The sequence below is a fragment of the Sceloporus undulatus genome, chromosome 4 (genome assembly GCF_019175285.1).
Source record: "Sceloporus undulatus isolate JIND9_A2432 ecotype Alabama chromosome 4, SceUnd_v1.1, whole genome shotgun sequence".
Taxonomy (NCBI): Eukaryota; Metazoa; Chordata; class Lepidosauria; order Squamata; family Phrynosomatidae; genus Sceloporus; species Sceloporus undulatus.
The window spans coordinates 29,871,744-29,892,633 of NC_056525.1; the positions used below are offsets into that span (position 1 = coordinate 29,871,744).

The window sequence follows — 20,890 nt, forward strand, 5'->3', positions numbered from 1 at the left end:
AGATCAGGGTTCAGTTTTCTGTTCGGCCTTGGAAACCCATTGGGTGATCTTGGGCAAATCATATGCTCTCAGCCTCAGGAGAAGGCAATGCCAAATCTTGCCAATAAAACTCAGTGATAGGTTCATCTTAGGTCAGAAATGACTTGAAGGCACACAACAACAGCAACAACAACAACAGCTGTCAAGCCCTGGGGTGGGCGACTATTTTTACTTATTGATGGGGAGGCAGTCAGACAAGATAGGTCTGAGGGGAAGTGAAAGGAGAATGCACCTCATTTGTGAACCTACACTCCTTTTCTGCCCCTCTGAGCCAAGATCAGCCAGTTCTTCATAACCTGGCTTGTCTCCCTTCTTCTTCTTCTTTCCACTTGTAAGCAGCAGCATTCTCTCTTCAGAGCTGCTGGCAGTGTAGGGAGCGAGGTTTTGGATGCAAAAGACTAGATGCAGTGATTCCCAAACTTTGGTCGTCCAGATGCTTTGAACTTCAATTCCCAGAAGCTCCAGCAGGCTTGGCCAGCAATGAGGGAGCTGATGTCCAAAGCATCTGGGGGACCAAAGTTTGAGAACTACTGGACTAGAGGATAGCTTCTTGAGCCCTGTTCAAATAAAGATGGAACGTTATGTGGGGGATGAACGTAGAATTGAGCAGGTGGAGTGTTATGGTCTACCTGCTTGATGTAAGATGCCAGCCAATATATGCTAAATATGGAAGTACTGTATAAAAATATAAAGCATAAATGGATGCTTATCGGAGACTAAAAGTAGCTACAACCTAAACATATAGATCTGAATCTAACTGCTAAGTTTCAAGGAAAAGTAGCACAGTTGAATCAGTAAACTATGTAACTCAACACATACAAATTCCATTACTTGAATAGGTTCCGTCTAGTTGGGATTAAGAATTGTATTTGGGTGATACTGCCTTTATATTGATTGTGGTTTTGGCTTTCATGTTTTATGGATCTCAAGTATACCTGAAAAAGCAATCTGACTCACTTTCTTTTACCGTTGCTCAGACTGTTTCTGAAACCCAAACTTTTTGGATGTTTGGATATGATCTTTTGGTTGTAGATTATTTTATTTATTGATTGAAATTATATCCTGGCTTTTTCCAAAAATAGGATACTATGAATTCATCTGATAATACTGAGGTGGGTTAGTATTGCATCCTAGATAGCATCTTTGATTTCCTCTTGAATGTCATCTGTTAGGGTTGCCAAGGAATTGGAGTACTGGTGTTATATGAGATAAAGCAGGGGTAGGCTACCTGCGGCCCGCAGGCCGGATGCGGCCCAGTGAGGCCTTGGGACTGGCCCCAGCCCGGTCCTGCCGCTGATTGCTGCCGGGGCCTTTGGCGTCTTGCGCAAGGGGCATGGTAGGGCAATTGTCTATAGAAGCCTCAGAAACATGTATTTATCTTAACATTTTTTAAAAAATCAGCAAATTTTTTCACGTGTCCTCCATTTTTTATTTTAAAAGTGCCTTCCATTTGAAAATTTTGTCCTACATTTGTCCCGGTTTATTTATTTACTTAATTTTAAAAAATTATTTAATTATTTATTTTTTGGCTTCGTCCCCCCAGTTGTCTGAGGGACAGCAACCTGGCCCCCGACTCAAAAGGGTTGCCTACCCCTGAGATAAGGTGTCAGAGCTTGGAAATTTTACGTTTAAATCGCTACATCCAGAATTCACTGCCAATGCTGGCTGGGAATTTCTGAGAGTAACATTCCATGCTGTGATAGTTCCTGCCTTCTGGAGTCTCCGGTTTGAGACCTCTCTTAGCATCTTACACTGTGTGCAATGTGGATTAATAGCTCAAAAAAATCCATGTACATTTTACATTACTATTTTACATTACACCCTTTGACACAACTGTTTTAGAATGAAAAAAGAAAAAGACAAGATTCATGTTAGAGACACATTCGTCTTTATTTAACTTGCTTGAGCATTGTAAAAATACCATCTTCTGCTGTAGGCAAATCTGATATACCAATAATTCCATACTTATGGTTATATCTCTAGTTCCTTCCTTCCTTAGTCACATTCAGGCTGCATTTTAAGTGAGGGCTGACTCTACAAACATGTCTTGAGAAAACAGAATCAAAAGCACATTTCTGCTGGCACACTCACACACATGCCTCACCAAAATGATAAAAACATTCATAACCGTGCATGTGACATGGTGTAAGCCATGCTGGAATAATATTGTGGCAGCCCACTCAACTTCAGCTGCACTGTGCAGTGAAAATTATGTCAGGGGAAAGGCATTTGTGGAAGGATCTGCTTTTCTCATTTGTGAATGAATTGTTCTGAATGCTAAAGCTTGACAACAGTAGCTATCACATTTCTGACTTAATAAAATACCATGACACTTAGTGAGACACTACCTCATAGTCCACCGACCGACACTATCATGTTACGGCGTAAAACATAGCAAAACTGGACAAGGCAAGAATGTAGACCATATTTTACTACAGTACTTGGTTACTAGACTAATTTTTCATTCTTGCAGATTTTGCTTTAGAGACCTTGGTAAGCAAGAAAAGGAGGATGTGAACATCTGGGTGGCTAAATACAAGACTCCAGTTTTGCTTGAATAAAGTTTGGTAATGAGGACATTTCCTAGTCCAGGCTCCACATGTGGTGGCTTTAACTGATACGCTGAGATCTCACAGGGTTGTGTGATTAGTGTGCTTCATACAGGCCATGTGGGTAATTAAAATAAACCACAAGAACCATTTTTGGTTGCCCAGCACATTTGCTGTGGTGCTGTAATGTCTCTCTGGTGATCAGAGGTGAAGTGATATAAAGAGGAGATAGCAAGCGCTCAGTGAAATTCTGGATTTTATGGGCTCAAAGAGCATGAGGATTCTGACTCATAGGCTGTGAAAGCTGAAACTTTGAAGATTTGTATGTTACAGCAGTTAGAAGTATTACTAACTAATGACACTGTGTATTTTTAGTACCAGAGTCTTCCATTCCTGGTCAAACAGTTTATGGGGCCCTGTACAAAATTTCCACATGTGTATGCACACATTTGTGCACATAAATGCACATATGGTAATAGAAATAAAAGCATTTTGTAAAGTAATTCTCTGGCTCTGATTGATTCTCATACAGTTTGTTGTTGTTACTGCTGTTGTTATATGCCTTCAAGTTGATTCTCACATATGGTGACCCTATCATAGGGTTTTCTTGATGATATATTAGTTTTGCCATTGCTTTTTTTCTCTAAGGATGAGAGAGTGTGGTTTGCCCAGATGGGGCTTTCTACAACTGCACAGGGACTCAAATGCTGGTGTCTTAGAGTCCTAGGATATTATCACATTACCAAAACTGTGTCTTATCCCCGATGGGATACAGTCATGTTTCGGATTGCAAGCGGGTTTATTGCACTCAAAAATGCTGTTGCTGCCACTAGGTGACTGCAATCCACATGCAACCCAGGTCCCAGCCGCGCTTAGCCAGCCGATTTACAAAGACGGGAGTTTCCTGTCTTTGAAAATCAGCCGGGCTGCATACGGGTTGCAGTCGCCTGGCAGCAGCAGTGACATTTATGTGTACAACAAGACTCACATGCAATCCAAAATGCGACTGTATCCTATTGGGGATAAGGTGCGTTTTTTTGTAATGAAATAATCTCCCTAGTTCAGTACATCATGCTGGTTCAGACGGACCCATCCAAATCTCCTCTTCCTCTTCCCCAGCAAATCTCAAACTCAGGAAGAGTTCTCTGTTATTCATAGTCCCAAATGTAATGTTATGAAAACTGCTTGGCCCTCACATAAATATATATTTTATACTGTCCCATTAGCACTTTGTTCTAATTTACTATATGTATATGACTCCCTTATTAAAAATAGCTTCACTGGCTACTGGTTTGTTTCCAGGCCCAATTCAAAGTGTTGGTCATGACCTATAAAGCCCTATACAGCTTGGTCCAGATAATCTAAAAGACTGTATTTACTGTAGTTGGAAGTAGTTCATTCTGTTCCTCTTTGTTGCCTCATTTAAGATAGAACATATTTTAAAAAGTGTGGGACCAGAACTGTGTGTTAATCTTTTCTTTTTAAGGATATCAGAACTGTGAACGCATATACACTACTTTAAGCTTACTGATGGGAGTTTAAATATTCTTAATATTTTCAGGCTGGGTAGAAGAATGTGGCAACACTGTTAACTGCAAACAGAATAGGAGTGAAGAGAAGCATAGTCAAAGTATACAGTGTTAAACTTTACCTTAATTCAATATAGGATATCTTATCTAAGGTCACTAGGGAAAAGTAAAATTAGTATTAACATAATTTGTATATCCTCCACTCTTACTTAACTGACTTATATTAACTGCAGTTTGTGTGATACAGTTATATCATAATATTGTGAGAACAATAACACACTAGATTAACACTGTAGTAACAAATGTTGGACTGTTTTCTATGCATTTATAATAGTATTTCAAGCCATAATACTGTGAAATAAGGTATTTTGTGTAAGATCATGACAGCATACCAGAAACCACAACAATTTAGACCACAAATACCCACGCAGATCAGAAGAGGCTCTACAGATACGGCCAACAAACAAATAGACTCAAGTCAAATGTTAGTTGAGGAAATGCGGAATTTCAAATCAGAAATCTGGCAGGAACTGCAAGATAATAGAAAGGAAACTAGTGAAAACCTCAATAGAGGGCTGGAAAAATTTGGAAAAAAAAACTTGACTCAATCTCCAGTGAAATCACCACTTTGAAAAAAGATGTTGATTTACTTAGAACTAAAACAACAAGTCTAGAAGAAAATGTGAAATGTATATCAGACAGACAGAAGTCGGAAGAAAATACATCTTTGATCCAAGAACTGAGATATTGCGAGAGATGCCTGAAGCTCTGCGGAGTGCCGGAATCAGCATAGGAAAATCTTTATCAAACTGTTGTTCCATATTTGGCCAATTTTATTGGCATAACGGAAGCGGAACTAGAATATGATATTGATAAGATCTTTCATGTAAACTCATTATTAGCTAAGGAAAGGCAACTGTCTAGAGACATTGTAATTTGTTTAACAAGAACAAAAGTTCATGAAGAGATATTACAGAAAAGTTATACAGATACATTTACAATTGAAGAAAAACCTATTGGCATTTTAAAGGACATTTCGATGGCTATATTCAAAAGAAGGCAGGAATATAAAACTCTAACACAACTGCTATCTAAGCATAAGGAGTCTCATTTGCGTACAGACAAAGGAGACACAAATTAAATACGAAAGAAAAGTCTGAGAATTTCTATAAAAAACTTCAAAGACAAGAAAGAGAAAGAATAGATAATATGGAAACAAGAGCTCAAACAAGATAAAAAGATGCCAAGATGAATAAGGATGATAATGACAAAATGAACAGACAGAAGGAGGAAGATATGAAAAAGGCTGAAACAGAGTCTGATCAAAATTTTTAATAAAGGAGACATTACTGAAGAAGGAGAAAGTACATTATAGTACTTACTTGTGTACAGAGCTTTTGAAATTTTATTTTACTTCTTGACTTACTTACTTGTATTTTATTGAATTATTTTGATGATGAACATTAAAATTTGCTCTTGGAATATTAAAGGTATCAGTGCTATTCACAAAAGAAGATGTATATTTCATTATTTGGAGAAAAAACATTTTGACATTCTGTGTTTACAGGAAACTACCTACTATCAAAATTTCTTGGTCTTGTATTTTTACTTTGACACCCACATAATGTCCTTCCTGATCTTTAAAACATTCCTTGACAGGGATTTTATTTTGAATATAAAGGGAGACTCCACCTTTCTTTTCATCATTATTTGAGCTAAACAATTGTCCCAACTTCCAATTCCTTAAATATTTTACATCTTTTTGTTTTATTTTAGTTTCCTGTAGTTTCCTGCTAGGCTAGACCTCTCCCTGCTTTCCTTTAGCCAGAAGGTAAAGATGTTTTTGGTCAGGCAGGCTTTTTAATATGTTTCACTTTCAGGGTGGCTTCTCATTGGGGTGTGTGCTGTTTTAACTTTTGAATTTTTAATGTAATTTTATACTGCTTAAATGAAATGATGTTAATTGTTTTTAAAATCGGATGGATAAAGTTTAAATGAATTTAATCTGTGAGCCACCTTGAGTCCCACTCCAGGAGAAAGGTGGCATATAAATTAATGAAATAAATAAATGAACATTTTCTTTGGAGTTTGAGCTGAAAATTTAAAGCACTGTTTTGAAATGGAATGCATCTAGTCTTTGTTTTATTCCCAGTATGGGAAAACTGACCTTAACTGGGGAATGTCAAATTTATTTAACTGATTGATATGGAATACCAATACAGTTACACAAGCAGGAGCAGAGGACCTCAAAATACAGGCATACATGTACAAGGCTGATCTCACAAGGTGGAATTTTTTTATTGGGAACAAACTAACAAAAGAGGCTGTTTTACCTGGGTCTAGGACAGAAGGCTATATTCCCCTTCCTCTCATGGTTCCCCTTTCTACAATCTCATAAGCTCTTTTTGTGTACACATTAACATACAAGTAAATATGCTGAATAGATATAGTTTTTGATTACTGTGTAGATATAAGCTAACCAATCTCGCATGACTATCATATACCACTTGATGGTGCTACAGCATGCCACAACTTGGCAGATAAAACAGTGATCAATCTTTCTGCCTGCTTTTCTTCCTTTTCTTTTTCCCCATCAGAATCCAATTAGGCCAAATTAGATGAGATACCAGATTTGAGTGAATGGTCACCTAGTGTTTTTTGTTTACACTAAAAGATTGGGGCAACAGGAAAGGCAGGTTTACTCAACCCTTTCCCTATGTCATTTTTCTGATCAAATTCCTCTCTCCTGGCTACATTTTCCTGCAGGGAAAATACTTCTTTCTTTGAAAGGGGGAAGGTAGATGCAGGGGGAGTAAGAAAGTACATAGTTCAGTAGCGCATTATATGTTTTACATCCAAAAGTTCTAATGTTAGATCCCTACAATATCCTGGTACAACTGTGTATATATGTACCTTTAGATTGCCAGTCAACTTATGGTGACTTCATGAATTTCACAAGCAAGCAAGGAAGACTTAGAGGTGGTTTGGCAATACTTTCCCCTGAAATATAGCCTACAGCACTTGATATTCCTTGGTGGTCTGCCATTCAAGTATTAACCAAGACTGACTCTGAGTAGTTTCCAAGATCACATGGTACCTTCAGGGTATTTATGGTATGAAAAATATCCCAGTAGTGCTGGAAAAAGTCCTGCCTGAAACCCTGAAAAGATGCTGCCAGCCAGAGTTGAGAACACTGGGTCAGATGGACCAGTACTCTGACTCCTAAGTCATCTTCCTATGTTTCTATGCTCAGAAAAGTGGCCTTTGAGAAAATGGTCAGATATCTCCTTCAGTGTGTCTATCAAATTCTCATACTGCCATGTTTCAGTTTTTTAAACTGGGTTGCTGGTCATCTAGCTTTGTCTAGTTTGACCCCTTGAAATACAAATGTTCTGAGGAATAATTTAAACAGTCTGTATCCAAATGTTGGGCATAAAAGTTTTATTTGATCACACAGAAGAAGCAAGACAATGGCAGAGTAAGGTGACAGCAGAACTTAATTTCAGGTGTCATGAAAGGGCAGCAACTTGTTACTTAATTCATTATATCATATAAATGTGACTATAAGTTGACTTCATGTATTAGGGCCAAAATTATTAATTTTGATATGACCTGTAGGTAAATCGAGGGTAAAATTAGGGGCCTGTAACAAAAGATGTAAAGGATGAAGAAAAGGGCAACCATGCCAAAGAACTTACAAAATTCCAGAAGGCATAACTGTTTGCACTCACTCTAAAGCAGTGGTTCTCAACCTTTAGCTCTCCTAATGTTTTGGACCTCAACTCCCAAAAGTCTCAGCCAGCTTGCCCAAATGATCAGGGATTCTGGGAGCTGAAGTCTAAAATGCCTGGAGGACCCAAGTTTGAGAACCTCTGCTCTAAAGGCTGGGTGGGTGAGAGACTAGAGGAAGATCAGAGCTCATTGGATAGAGGACAGTTCCTTTTTAAAATAAGAGTTAAAGTACAATATTTATATTGACCCGTGGATAAGTCAACTCAGGTTTTGGGGAGCAATTTTTTGACTAAAATTTCTAGACTTATACATGAGTACATACAGAGGTGCTTTTGGACTCTTTCACATCAGGCGCCAAAAATGTTGGCTGGCCTTGAACATTATCCATTTCATTCTGAGAGTCCTGCCATTTGTGTTTTCCTGTTAAAAGAATCTTTCTAGATTTAACTTTTAAAAATAGACTTTCTCCCTCTACTTCTGTCAATATTAGTTGCTTGTGATTCTCCCAAAACTGAGACATTACAGTGTTTATGAACATTAATAGTGAGTCAAATGACTCTTGGTTCAAATCTCTGACAATCTATGTACTCAGAAACATACAGAAAATATGTGTATGCTTTTATATATATAAAAAACTTCAATTAGTAGATGAGGAAATCCAATCAGAATTGGGATCACAATGAATAAAAATACTTCTCCTCTGTGCTGTTTCCCCAAAAAACGTTGCTTGCATTGGAGAGATAATTCTGTTAACACATATGGGGCTTCCTTGCCTTATGCCAATAGCTACTATGGGAGGCCTTTTCATTGAGAAATGGGTGAAAATGCCCTTTCTTATTCACATAAGTCTCAGGGTGTAGATGCAATGTAGAAATAATGCAGTCTGACACTACTTTAAGTCCATTTTATGGAATCCTGGGACTTGCAGTTTTGACCAGTCTTTTCCCTTCTTTGCCAAAGAGTGCTGGTCCCTTACATAACTCCAAATTTGTTGATTCTGTAGTATCGAGCCATTAAAGCTACAATGGTGTCAAACTGCATTATTCTATAGTATAGACGCACCTTTAAGCAAAGGCCCCCACAGCTATTTAAAAGGTACAAAGAATTTAAATGGACCCTTAAAACATTTTTTGGTGGAATTTGTGAATTGACTTTAATTCTAAAATATTACAATGGATACAAATGGCCAGTAACCATGCTCTGTCTCATTTGAGAGCACCTTGTCTTCCAGTACAGCACTGTTATGTTTATGGCAAATGTTATCTTGCCAAACAGTCAAGAACTCACAGTGCCTGCCTGATTTTTTTTAGATTTCTTTGGTCTGGAATAAACAATGATAGACATAGAAACCAGAACACAGGAACATATCCTGCTGCCTTCTACTGTGTTAACTCAGGATGCATCTACATTGTAGAAATAATACAGTTCAACACCACTTTAAGTGCTGTAGCTCCATCCTATGGAATCCTAGGATTTGTAGTTTTATAAGGTCTTTAGCCTTCTCTGTCAAAGAGTGCTGGTGCCTCACAAAACTACAAATCCCAAGATTCTGTAGGATAGGGTCATGGTAGTTAAAGTGGTGTCACACCACATTATTTCCACTGTACAATGTAGATGCACCCTCAGTGGATCAGCAGCTCTTGGAGTGAAGGTCAAAGTGGATCCCTGGGGCCATCCACAGGTGCCCATCCAAGACTACTTTTGCTTCCCCTCCAGAGTCTTCTGGGTCATGGGTTTTCTGGGGGAAAGGAGGAAATGCAACTTCTGAAAGCTGGCAGAAATGGAGATTTGCCCTTTAAATGGGTCACAGGGCTCCTTATACTCTTTAGCATCAGGTTTTCAAAAATCAGAATTGGACTCCTGGTCAGTTTCAAATTTGTCCCCCCCCCCTTGCACTTCTGGAAGTTACTGTGTGGCCTCTGGGGGACCCTGAGAAAGAAAACTGGTCCCTGGACCTACTGGAGTTTCCCAACACTACTCTAGGGTTTTGAGCAGGGTTCTTTTCTAGCACTAACAGCTCAACTCAGTTTCATAAAGGATTCCTTTTTAGAAATCCCTGTTATTATCTACTGGTCTTCCATCCAAACAGAGCCAAAGTGCTGTAGTGGTTTGAGTGTTGGATTATGACTCTGGAGACCAGGGTTCAAATTCCTGCTCAGCCATGGAAACCTTGCTGACCTTGAACAAGTCACAGGAGATTATCGCATGGAGAAAAAGACCCAAAATAGATTCAGGATTGCAAATTCAAAACTGAGTATTATCACATGTAAAATCGCCACCACTGCCGGTGGTCCCACCCACGCTCAGACAGCTGCTTTGCAAAACCAGGAGCTTTCCGTTTTTGCAAAGCAGCCAGATGAGTACGGCTGAGACCTGGATTGTAGCCGCCCTGCAGCAGTGATAGCAATTTTACATGCGATAACACCCTGTTTTGAGATTGCAATTCCGAATCTATTTTGGTGTTTTTACTCCATGTGATAATCTCCATACTCTCTCAGTCTCTGGGGAAAACAAAGGCAAACTCCCTCTGAACAAGTCTTGTCAAGAAAACCCTATGATAGATTCATGTTGGGGTTGCGATATATCGGAAATGACTTGAAGGCACATAGCAACAATAACTACTGCTGCTGCTGCTGCTGCTACTACTATTGCCTACACTGTGATCAATCCCACTTAGCTTCCAAAATCAGGTATATTCAGGGTAGAATGGTGGTTGCTTGAGCATTCTTCCAGTATGTATTCTCTACTTTGCCTTGAATTATACAGCAAGTGGAAATTCTCATTGTAATTATTATAATGATGTGGGATAAGCTTGGGCAAACAAGTGCCCAAATCATTAGAACAGAGTGAAATATAAAACTGTTCTCCTTCCTGCACTGCACCATCCTCCTGAAACTAGTGGCAAGGACATCTTAGCTAAAAGAAGATGCAAACTGCCTGGTCCAGCTGGGTAAATGAAACATATTTTTAGCTCTGCAATTTCTGGTTTGTGGTGAGGCAGTCCAAAATCACCTTAGCCAGGGCTCTTAGTTTGCTGTATGTTCTCATCACATTTGCAAACATCAGAATTTGGATCTAATGCAATCACCAGCTTTGAAACTTCAGGTTTTTTTTTATTAAACCTAGTGTCTATTATTTGTTTGTTCTCTGAAACATAACTTCCCTTCTATATGCAAGAGGCCAATATACAATGAGTGTGATTACAAACATACAAGATACAAGAGAAATGGAAAAACAACATATAGCTAAACCTTAGTTAACAGAGTACATGTGTTCCAAGGCATTTTTGCAATAGAAAATTTGTTCAAAGAGGCAGAAATAATTGGGGTGGTGGTGGAAGCAAGATTTCTAGACCACAAAAAAAGGAACATTCCATCATGTTTTGGTAAAGTTTTTATTCAAAACTAATAATATGCACATGTGAAATGGAAACAAGGTCAGGTAAACCTGGAATAACTAAGAAAAAACATTTTGAGCCTTTTAGATACTATCTCAGTTTTTCTTCCAAAATGCCTCCCAGGATGACATTTTCTTTCACCAGCTTCCACTTTTGTTATTTCTATTTTAGTGGCCAAACTTACAGGTCAATGACTAATCCCCTCCCCCTGGCCACCCTGTCTCTCTATTTGGTTGCTCACACATGTTCAAGGGATTCTGGAGGCAGTTGCTGTTTACCTTGCCTGTTGTAAGCAGGCACACACAGCTACAGTAAGATCAGCTAGAGAAGCATACAATCCATCCTGCCAATGTGGATGCTACTAAATTTCCAGCTAGACGGAGGACAAGGAGGAAAGGTAGAATGGGTGAGTGTGCAGCAGATCCATTCCTTGATCCAAGCTAGGTTTATCAGAATGTCCTGGAGTAGGTATAAATGATCCCTGCCATGTTTTCTATTGGATGTCTGAGAAGGATAGAAAAGTTGGCCAGTGGCCATGGACAGGAAAGGAACAACAGAACAATAGATCATGCATGTGAAACTATCTGAAGAGTTTACTGTCATATTTCTGAGAATTCACGCCACATCACAAAGAAATTTTTTTCAGGGGTGTTCAATCCATTGCAAAATGGAGATGACATCTACTAAGATTTTACCCATCAATTTCTCCCAGAATTTCTAACTATCATCTATCACACATTTTAAGTAGGAATGAGTCCCATTCTACTATTTGCTTCAGATACAGCAAGTGTGGATTTGCCTTAGATAATAGTAATTCCTGTAACAATGAACTCTCTCAGCCTCAAAGGCAAACCTCCTTTGACCAATTTTGAAAAGAAAATCCCATTATAGCTTTTGCTTTAGGATTATCATATGCCAGAAATGATTTGAAGACGAACAACAACAACCCAATTGGACAGATATCATCAGATCAAATAAGGTTTATAAAAGAGATGCAATCTGAACACTTTTATTATTATGGTAATTTCTACATTCTGATTCTTCAGGTTAGTCATGTGACAAACCAAAATCTTAAACTGACCAAGTTCTGAAGGAAAGTAAGGAGAAGCAAGCATTCAAGAGGACACAGAGAATCTTTTCCTTCATTTTCAATTACATTAGAAGCTAGGGTCATATAATAAAACTGATTGACAGGAGGTTTGGGACAGACAAAAGGTAGTCAGTCTTTTTCCACACAGGGCAGAACTAATTTGTGGAATTTGCTGCCATAACACATTGTGATAGCCTCTAGCTAAGATGGCTTTAACAGAGGATTAGACAAATTTATAAAGTGTTTCAATGGCTACAATGTCTAGGTTTAGGGGTGGAATGTCACTGAATAACATTTGCTGGGACAAACATCTGGAGAGGCTGTTGCCTTCATGCCCTGCTTATAAGCTTCCCAAAGGAGTCTGCTTGGCCATTGTAGGAAATATGATGCTGGACAAAATTGGTGCAATCCAGCAAGACTCTGACCACATGCCACTCTCACTCGTTGGAATGGAGTTAAATCTAATATGAAACAACTACAGTATGACTCCGCCGGTACCCCCGGTTTCACTTACCATGTAACCACGGGACAAGTACCCATGGTTTCACTTATCCATTTCCAAAAAAATAAAATAAAAAAAAATTCTCTCTAGGCATTTTCTACATTCTCCAGTGCAACTCTGTGATATGCTTCCAGTGGAAGCTGACCACTGAGTTGCACTGGAGGACCTAGAAATGCCTAGAGAAGTGTTCTTTTCAGGAATCTCTAGGTCTTCCACTGCGACTCTATGGTCAATTTTATCTGTACATCATTCATTTCAGTAGGATTTGCTATTATCTACGGTTTTGTGTTTCCATGTCAAGCCTAGGAAATAACAACCCCCAGGAGTACAGGGGTCGTTTTTTGCATAGTAGTCAAGACTTTACAGCACATATATTAATTTTTAGGTGTTCTGGAGTAGATCGCTGTCTCTTATTTGAATCATGGGAAGACCAGTATGTGTTCACAGAACAAGAATGCAAATGATTTTCACATGATTTTTGTTGTCCCTATTCCAATATTGCTTTTTCACTGTCTGAACATTTTTTCCGTAGCTGGGTTTAACAACTATAAAACAGGAATATCAACAAAGTAAGTACCACATTCACATCTGCTATGGCTTCCCTTTCACCACATGTATGCACATGCAATGAAAATAAGAATCACATCCAGCTAACATGGACATATTAACTACTGCTCATAATAGAATCTAAAGTGGTCTGGCATGGAAATGTCTTGGGCATTCATGGGCAAAATTTGTCCAGAGTCCCCAGACAGATGACCATAAGTGGATGAGAGTGGTTCTTAACATTTTCTTGGCTGGAGATTCTGGATTCCATTGGCTGGCTGTGGCTTCTGGGAGTTGAAGTTAAACATACCTGAAGACTAGAGACTGGGAATCACTACTGGTCTCTAGCCAGACAACGTTTCACCCTTTCCCTAGCAACACCTAGATAATACTAGTGATAGCAGAGCTCCTCCTCAGCTTGGAAGAGATGTGGTAAAATACTGTGTGAATTTGCTGTCAAATGTCAGCAAATGCACAGCTGGCTCCTACACCTGAGATTCATAACTGGTAGGCTCTTCAGACCGGCCATTATGGCCACATAACGCACACCCCAACTCTACCCCCCCCAGGGTACCGTGGTGTTCCACACTGTTCCACATAGTATCCAGCATCATGGTGCTCCTCCAGTGCTGCATCTGGATGACAGAGCACCAAAGAAGCACCATATAGCTGTGGCACTGTGACTGTTGCACCCTTGAAAGGCCAGATTGGGGCTATGGCATGCGGTTGCTGCAGTCCCAATCTGGCTAGGAAAGGGGCAGCATTGCGCCGTCCCTTAGGGGCTGTCTGTACAGCTCCTTGCTCTGCCTTGCTCTAAAACAATTTAAAAGGCCTTCCCCCCCCCCCCCCCCCACTGCTGATGATAATCAGCACAGCCAAAGGATTTTTCAGTTTGTTTTTGCTGGTAGTGCAGTTTGGTCACCAGATACTTTATTTACTTGTTATAAAACTGGTTTGATTTTCCCCCCCCATCAGGAATGCATTATTGTTATTTTTATATCTTGTTTTGTTATGAACTGCTTTGGGTTTACTGTTTACAGAAAACAGGAACACAAAGTGATTTATTGATTGACTGAAGAAGTTCCAAGATGTCATTATGAGAGCCCATGACATGGAGAAGCTGTAGACAGGACTGCTGGTTCTTGGTTTTATTTATCTTTTTGTGCAATTATATCTCAACTGTGTTACAATACACTCATAGCGGAATGTATGGTTCTCCTCTTCCCCACTTTATCCTCACAACAACCTTGTGGGGTAGGTCAGGGAGAGAGAGAGAGAAAGAGAGAGTGTGTATGGATACCCTCCAACTGTCCTAATTTGTCTTACTTTTTTAAGCTGATTTAAAATGTATTCATTTCTCTCTCATTGGAGATTACCGCACTAGGGTAAAAGCGTTCCCCAATGCGTTCTCACGGGCGCGAGCCTGGAACGTGATGAGAGCCAGAATGCTAGTTTACCGCACAGCGGAACGCCGCCGTCGCCGCCGGGCGTTCCAAATGTGTTCCCAATGTGTTCCAGGGAAGCCATTTCTGGGAATGGTTTCAAAACGTTCCGCTGTGCGGTAAACTAGCGTTCTGGCTCTCATCACGTTCCAGGCTCGCGCCCATGAGAACGCATTGGGGAACGCTTTTACCCTAGTGCGGTAATCTCCATTGTCTCACTTTCCCCCTTTGCCCTCAGCTTACTTTGATTGCTGCAAACTGAGTTCAAAATGCAAAAGTAGTTTATACCCAATTAACTCAGCAGGGGAGAAAGAAGAGGAGAGGGTTGAAACTTGCCTTTCCCAGTAGGCTCAGGCAAAAGCAAACTCCTGTAGCCTCTACTAGGTTGTGTGTTCTTTCTCATTAATAATGTTTGCCATCTTGATAATACTCTGACATTGCTTGGCCACATGTCCTGGTTTTCATTTATGAAATGTGAAGAGGATGCATGATTGGCTCAAGATGATACAGAGAGTTTCACAGCTCAGTGTCATTACAATTAGATCTCCCACAGCCCACTACAAAGCTCTAACCACTACACCACCTGGCTCACGGTTTTAGCCTCACCACTTTTCTCCCTTTAGAATTAACTACTACACAGACTAATGGACATGAATAATGGCTTAGTTCTGTTTGTTTGTTTTGTGCAGACAAGGGAGAGTCATTTATAGGGAACACAAGCTTTCATTCACTAGAACTAACTCTGTGAGCCCAAGGCTAATTTGTTATCTGGCTTTTGAAATCATTGCCAATTTAGATCATGAATTACTGCCATTTATTTTAAAAGGATTGTCCATGCTCCACCCACTCTTGAATGTTTTTTTTTAAAAAACTGGGCCTCAAGTACATGAAGTTCCAGCTTCAAAATATTTTCAAACAAACTTTTAAAAATTCTAAGAAACAAAGAGCAAATTCCAGAAAGCACTGACAACAGTATTTAGCAAATAATCTTGAGACCTGTTTATGAGTGCTACTATAAACTTACTTTTACATTCAAATTATCATGGAGTAAAGACACATGAACTGCAACTTTAAAACAGGATCTGGTCATAATGTACTTTACCCATTAATGAAACATAGAGAAGCAACCCCCCCCCCCCCCCGGAAATGGTTGAACTTCTAGTGGTTAAGGGGAAAGAAATAATAAGAACTACATAATTAAAAATACAGTCCCTACCTCCAAGTCATTAAAGAACAGATGTGTATCTGCAAGGTTGAAGATCATTTCTTCCATCATAAGACCTATCCGGACAGACGTAGTAGTGTCCTGTTAAAAACAAAAGCTATCAGCCATTTTGTCTTCCTATTTACAACCATTTTTTGGAGATAAATTTGATTTTGTAGAGCAGACTTTCTTGACCATTTTATTTTGCATAAAAGTTATTATATCTACATTTTAAAACAAATGATTATCGTTTTCTCCAGTCACAATCTCTTGCAGAACCCCTAGAGACCTTTCGTAGAACCCTAGGGTTTTAGAGGAACTCTGCTTGAGAAACCTTGTTGTAGAGTAACAGTAAGGAGACTTAAATCATCTGTCTCCTCTTCAGTTGCAAGGGGCAGAATATTTCCTGTTGTCTTTCAGATGGGAAGAATAAGCCAAGGGCCCTTTCACATTAAATTTGAGTGTTAACTTTCACTTAAACTGCATCTACACTGCAAAATTAATGCAGGTTGACACCATTTTAACTGCCATGGCTCAATGTTATGGAATTCTGAGATTTGTAGCTTCTCTGTCAGAGAAGGATGGAGGATGAAGCCATGACAGTTGAAGCAGTGTTAACCTGCATTCATTCTGCAGTGTGGCAGCAGACTTAAACTGCCATTGCAGCATCCTATGGAATCCTGGGGTTTGTAGTTTGTGGCAGCACTAGAATTCTGTGATTGAGAATTCTAAGTATCCCTCCCTAAACTGTAAAGGCCAGGATTCCACAGGATCTTGCTATGGCAGTTAACATGGAATCATAGCATGGTAACTGTGTAGTGATGGAGGATCACCAACACTGGGTCAAGCATGAATAAAGAGAAGGAAGAGGCTGACCAGCTCTTCCAGCTGCCACCACTGTTCTGCATTTAAGACTTTTCTGCTATTTTTCTTGTTTTCTGGAAAGGGGAAGAAGCCATTCCTTTTGTGAAAAGAGGCATGAGGGTTGTGTTTTAATGGTCAACCTAATCCCTGACACTTACCAGAAGGCATCCCTTCCTCTTACCTACCTGAGCCTAGAACAGCAGTTTCAAAGCAGAGTGAGCAGAGCCTGGGAAATTTCATTTTGTGGATTACAATTCTCAGCAATTTTCAGCAAGTGTAGGCAACTAATGGTTGTAGTTCAAAAAATAACTTATCCAAGCACATGGACATATGCACCCTTTTTCTATTTGTTCTTTGACTTTGGAAATCACTTTTTGTTACCCCCTCCCCCATTTTTTTTATTTCTGCATATCTCTGACATTTCACTATTCTTTTTCTTGCGATTTCTGCTGACAAACATAAGCATCAGCATACCGAGCATTCAATCAGAAATAGAACAGATGATAATATTTTCCCCTCCACTTCTGTATATTTGAACTTTGAAGACATATGAATGATTTTAATCCCACTTGATTACAAAGCACATCAAAACCATGCAAATTTGTATAGATTTATGTTATTGTACGATGAGGTCACTCAAGAAATTCCATCTGGGAGAATCTCCAAAGAGTCACAATGCTCAGAGACAAACCATGTTTCATTCAATCAACCTTTGTGGCAAATATTGTTGACAATGGTTGACGTGTTTATGTACCAAACCAATTACTATGCATTTTTGATGCAGTTGTTAATTACAAAAGAATGGATGTGGTACAGCCATGTGGGGGTCTCAATTAAAGCAAAAGGAAAACTGTGCTCCTTAATTGTCTTTGAAATATGATTACTGATGTCTTAAACCTCAAAACAGCCATCATTTGTTTTACTCTCTAAGTTTTCCATTCTCCACCTACCCCTCACCCCTCCGTCATCACCCTGGATTTTCCTAGAGCCCAAAATGACTTTAATATTATCCATTTTTCCCCTTTATGTGAAATTATATATATATATATATCTCAGTGAAAAACTATGCATCTTTCCAGGTGCAGTATGAGCAGGATGCATGTCAGCAGCTGACACTTGTTCAAATTATTCTCGCTGATTTCTACAGTGGTCTGAGTTGTGTGTGTATGTATGTGTCTGTGTCCTCCAGGTACACTGATTCCAGTTTGCTACTTCCACTTGTCCTCTGCTGTTCACAGCCAGTGAACAGTTTCTCCTATCCTATGACCATGTCCTGTCCTCTTTTAAAAAGCAAATTTGGCTGAGATTCTACATCACAGATGTACTGTAGTTACAAATGCATCCATGTATTGTCTTCTGATCCGACTCCCCAAATCTGCCTTAACAGCCAGCAATGCTGAACGATGAAGGACTGATCTGCTGGTGACTGGGATGCAGCAAAATTACATTTTTAGCCACCTCCCACCACTTATCTGCAGGGAGTTGTGATTGAGTCCTGCTTCTGATTGTCATGCTGCAGATCGCTGATGGGAGAGGGCTGGAAATGTCATTCTACTGCATTGTGATCACCAGCAGAACAGATCTTCATGGCTCGGTGTGATCACTGGTTATTATGATAGGTTTGGGAAGAATTTGTGATCATGGTAATAGTGAAGAACTGTTAATCAAACTGTGGATTTATTAATATTAATATGTGGAAAATGAACTGAATGTATGTTAGCTAAACCCCAGATATGTAGAACAAGAACTGTAACAATGGTTTGCAGAATGTTTTTTTAAGTTGTATATCAAAAATAACCAGCATAGTGTAGTGGTTTGAGCACTGGATTATGACTCTGGGGATCAGGGTTCAGTTCCCTGCTTGGTCATGAAAACCTACCAGGTGACTTTAGGGTTGCTGCAAGTTGGAACTGTTTTGAAGGCACACAACAACAACAACAGTTAACAACAACAACAACATCAATGGTGGACACCATTTTTGTATACCACTGCCAAAACATCTGCCAAATATTTAGTTTTCTGCTGCTACAGAGAGGAGGACACAGAGCAATGGATGCAAACTACAAGAAAAGAGATTCTACCTCAACATTAGAAGGAGCATCCTGACAATAAGAGCTGTTTGACAGTGGAACACAGTCCCTCGGAGAATCATGGAGTCTCCTTCTTTGGAGGTTTTTAAACAGAGGCTGGATGGCCATCTGTCAGGGATGCTTTGATTCTGTGTTCCTGCATGGCCTTGATGGCCCTCGAGATCTCTTTCAGCTTTATGATTCTGTGATTCTATCTGGGCTTATGCATACTTTTTCCATAAAGAAATATATAATGTTGAGAATGTCCAGTACCTTGAACAGAAGACTTCCATGGAAACAGGGAAGATCTTTGAAAAAAACTTTGCTACTCACAAAATTCAGGAGTGTGCATTATTCTATAATCAAGCTTTCAAGTTTGGAAAAGTTACTTTTTGGGACTGCACCTCCCAGTATCCCCCAGCCAACACAGCCAGTACTAAAAAACTAAATTTTCTAAGGCCTGGGACTATTTTCATGTTTTCACTTTTTAAAAGATGTTTTAGTATCTATTTATTTAAAGAATGTTAATCTTGTCTTAAGAATAAAAGGTTCCCAGAGTGATTTGCAGATAAGTGCATCTCCACCTCCAAAATCCCTCTCCCCTTAAAACAATGAGGCCCTACCTTCATGCACTAGGAGAGGCAGGGACATGAAAGACAATCTGAGGCATCAATGTTTAATGATAAGTTTCTCATAATGACCAGCTGAAATAAAAACAATTCAGAGACAGGAAGAGCCAAATCGGACAAATCTCTTAGATCAGCCACTTTGTTGGGTCCTGACTTCTCCCTCTTTGGAGGCCTCCACAAAGGGGGAAAATCTTTTGAAGTCTCAAGAAGTTCCAGTTCTTTTTGCTTTGATTGTAGCTGCTTATTCATGACTTGCATGCATTCTCTTTCTTTAACCATGCCAGGGTTTCCCTCTCCCTGCTTCCCTCTCTCACTCATCAGGTGTCCTATCCAATTTTATGCAACATTTCAGAACTTGATTTATGCCACTTTCCACTGAGCCTTTTAAACACTATTATTTATGAGTTACAGTTAGAGTGCTAAAGTGGTTTAACAATATGGCACTAGTTAAGCATTGGGATCATTTTAGCACTAAGATCCCTCTTTTCCTCATTTGATTTCTGTTGAATCTGTGTCCTGGAAACAACAGCTGTGTTTACAGGAGGTGAAAATTGTAGCTAGTTCCCAGAATTTAGAAATGCACAAGTCCTGTACAGATTCATTTCATATTGAAAAAACACTGGGTTAATTTATTCTGATCTGGAGAGTGGGAATGAAAAGTCTTTGGCAATGCATAGAGCTCCCAGGAAATACTTCAGGCTGAAGTAAATGTCACATAGCTCTCCAAAATAAAATCAGCAGAGGTACAAAACCTAGGACTTTCAGGTTTTAAAACAATTTATCTTAATGCGAAGGGACCTTATAGCACCTTTGAGACTAACTGAGAAAGAATAGTTGGTAGCATGGTCTTTCATAGACTTGAGTCTCGTGCATCTGAAGAAGCAGACTCAAGTCTACAAAATGTCATGCTAGCCAAATCCCCAAGTATTTAACTTTATCTTTAATTTTATAGCCAGATATAGATTCTAGAGTTACTTTTTCTATTTTATTCAAGTTCATCACTAAGGTAGATGTTTTTTCTTTGTTGACCACCAGGCCAGCTACGGCTCCAAATTGTGCTAGCTTTTTGTTTGTTATCGGAATGTGCTCAATTGGATTTGCCAGAGTAAGGACTAGATCATCTGCGTAGGCTTTAAGTTTAAATTCTGTCCCCTTGATTTTGACCCCTTCTATATTTATATCATTCCTTATAGTCGTAGTAAGTATCTCCAATACCAATATGAACAGACGAGGGGACAGGGGACATCCTTGTCTGGTGCCTTTAAAGATGTTAATTTTTTTTTGGATTTTTCTCCATT

At 39.4% G+C, this 20,890-nt stretch overlaps 2 protein-coding genes across 8 annotated transcripts in view; both read right to left on the reverse strand.

Moving 5' to 3' along the window:
- The window catches only part of NCOA3 (nuclear receptor coactivator 3), a 1,019,275-nt gene that overhangs the window by 410,422 nt on the left and 587,963 nt on the right, over nt 1–20,890 (reverse strand). The window lies entirely within an intron of this gene.
- The window catches only part of EYA2 (EYA transcriptional coactivator and phosphatase 2), a 201,098-nt gene that overhangs the window by 25,339 nt on the left and 154,869 nt on the right, over nt 1–20,890 (reverse strand). For all 6 annotated transcript variants that reach the window (XM_042465931.1, XM_042465926.1, XM_042465928.1 and 3 more), the window contains one exon: nt 16,043–16,132. In XM_042465931.1, the coding sequence (XP_042321865.1) occupies nt 16,043–16,132 (90 nt within the window). The remainder of the gene's footprint in view (nt 1–16,042; nt 16,133–20,890) is intronic.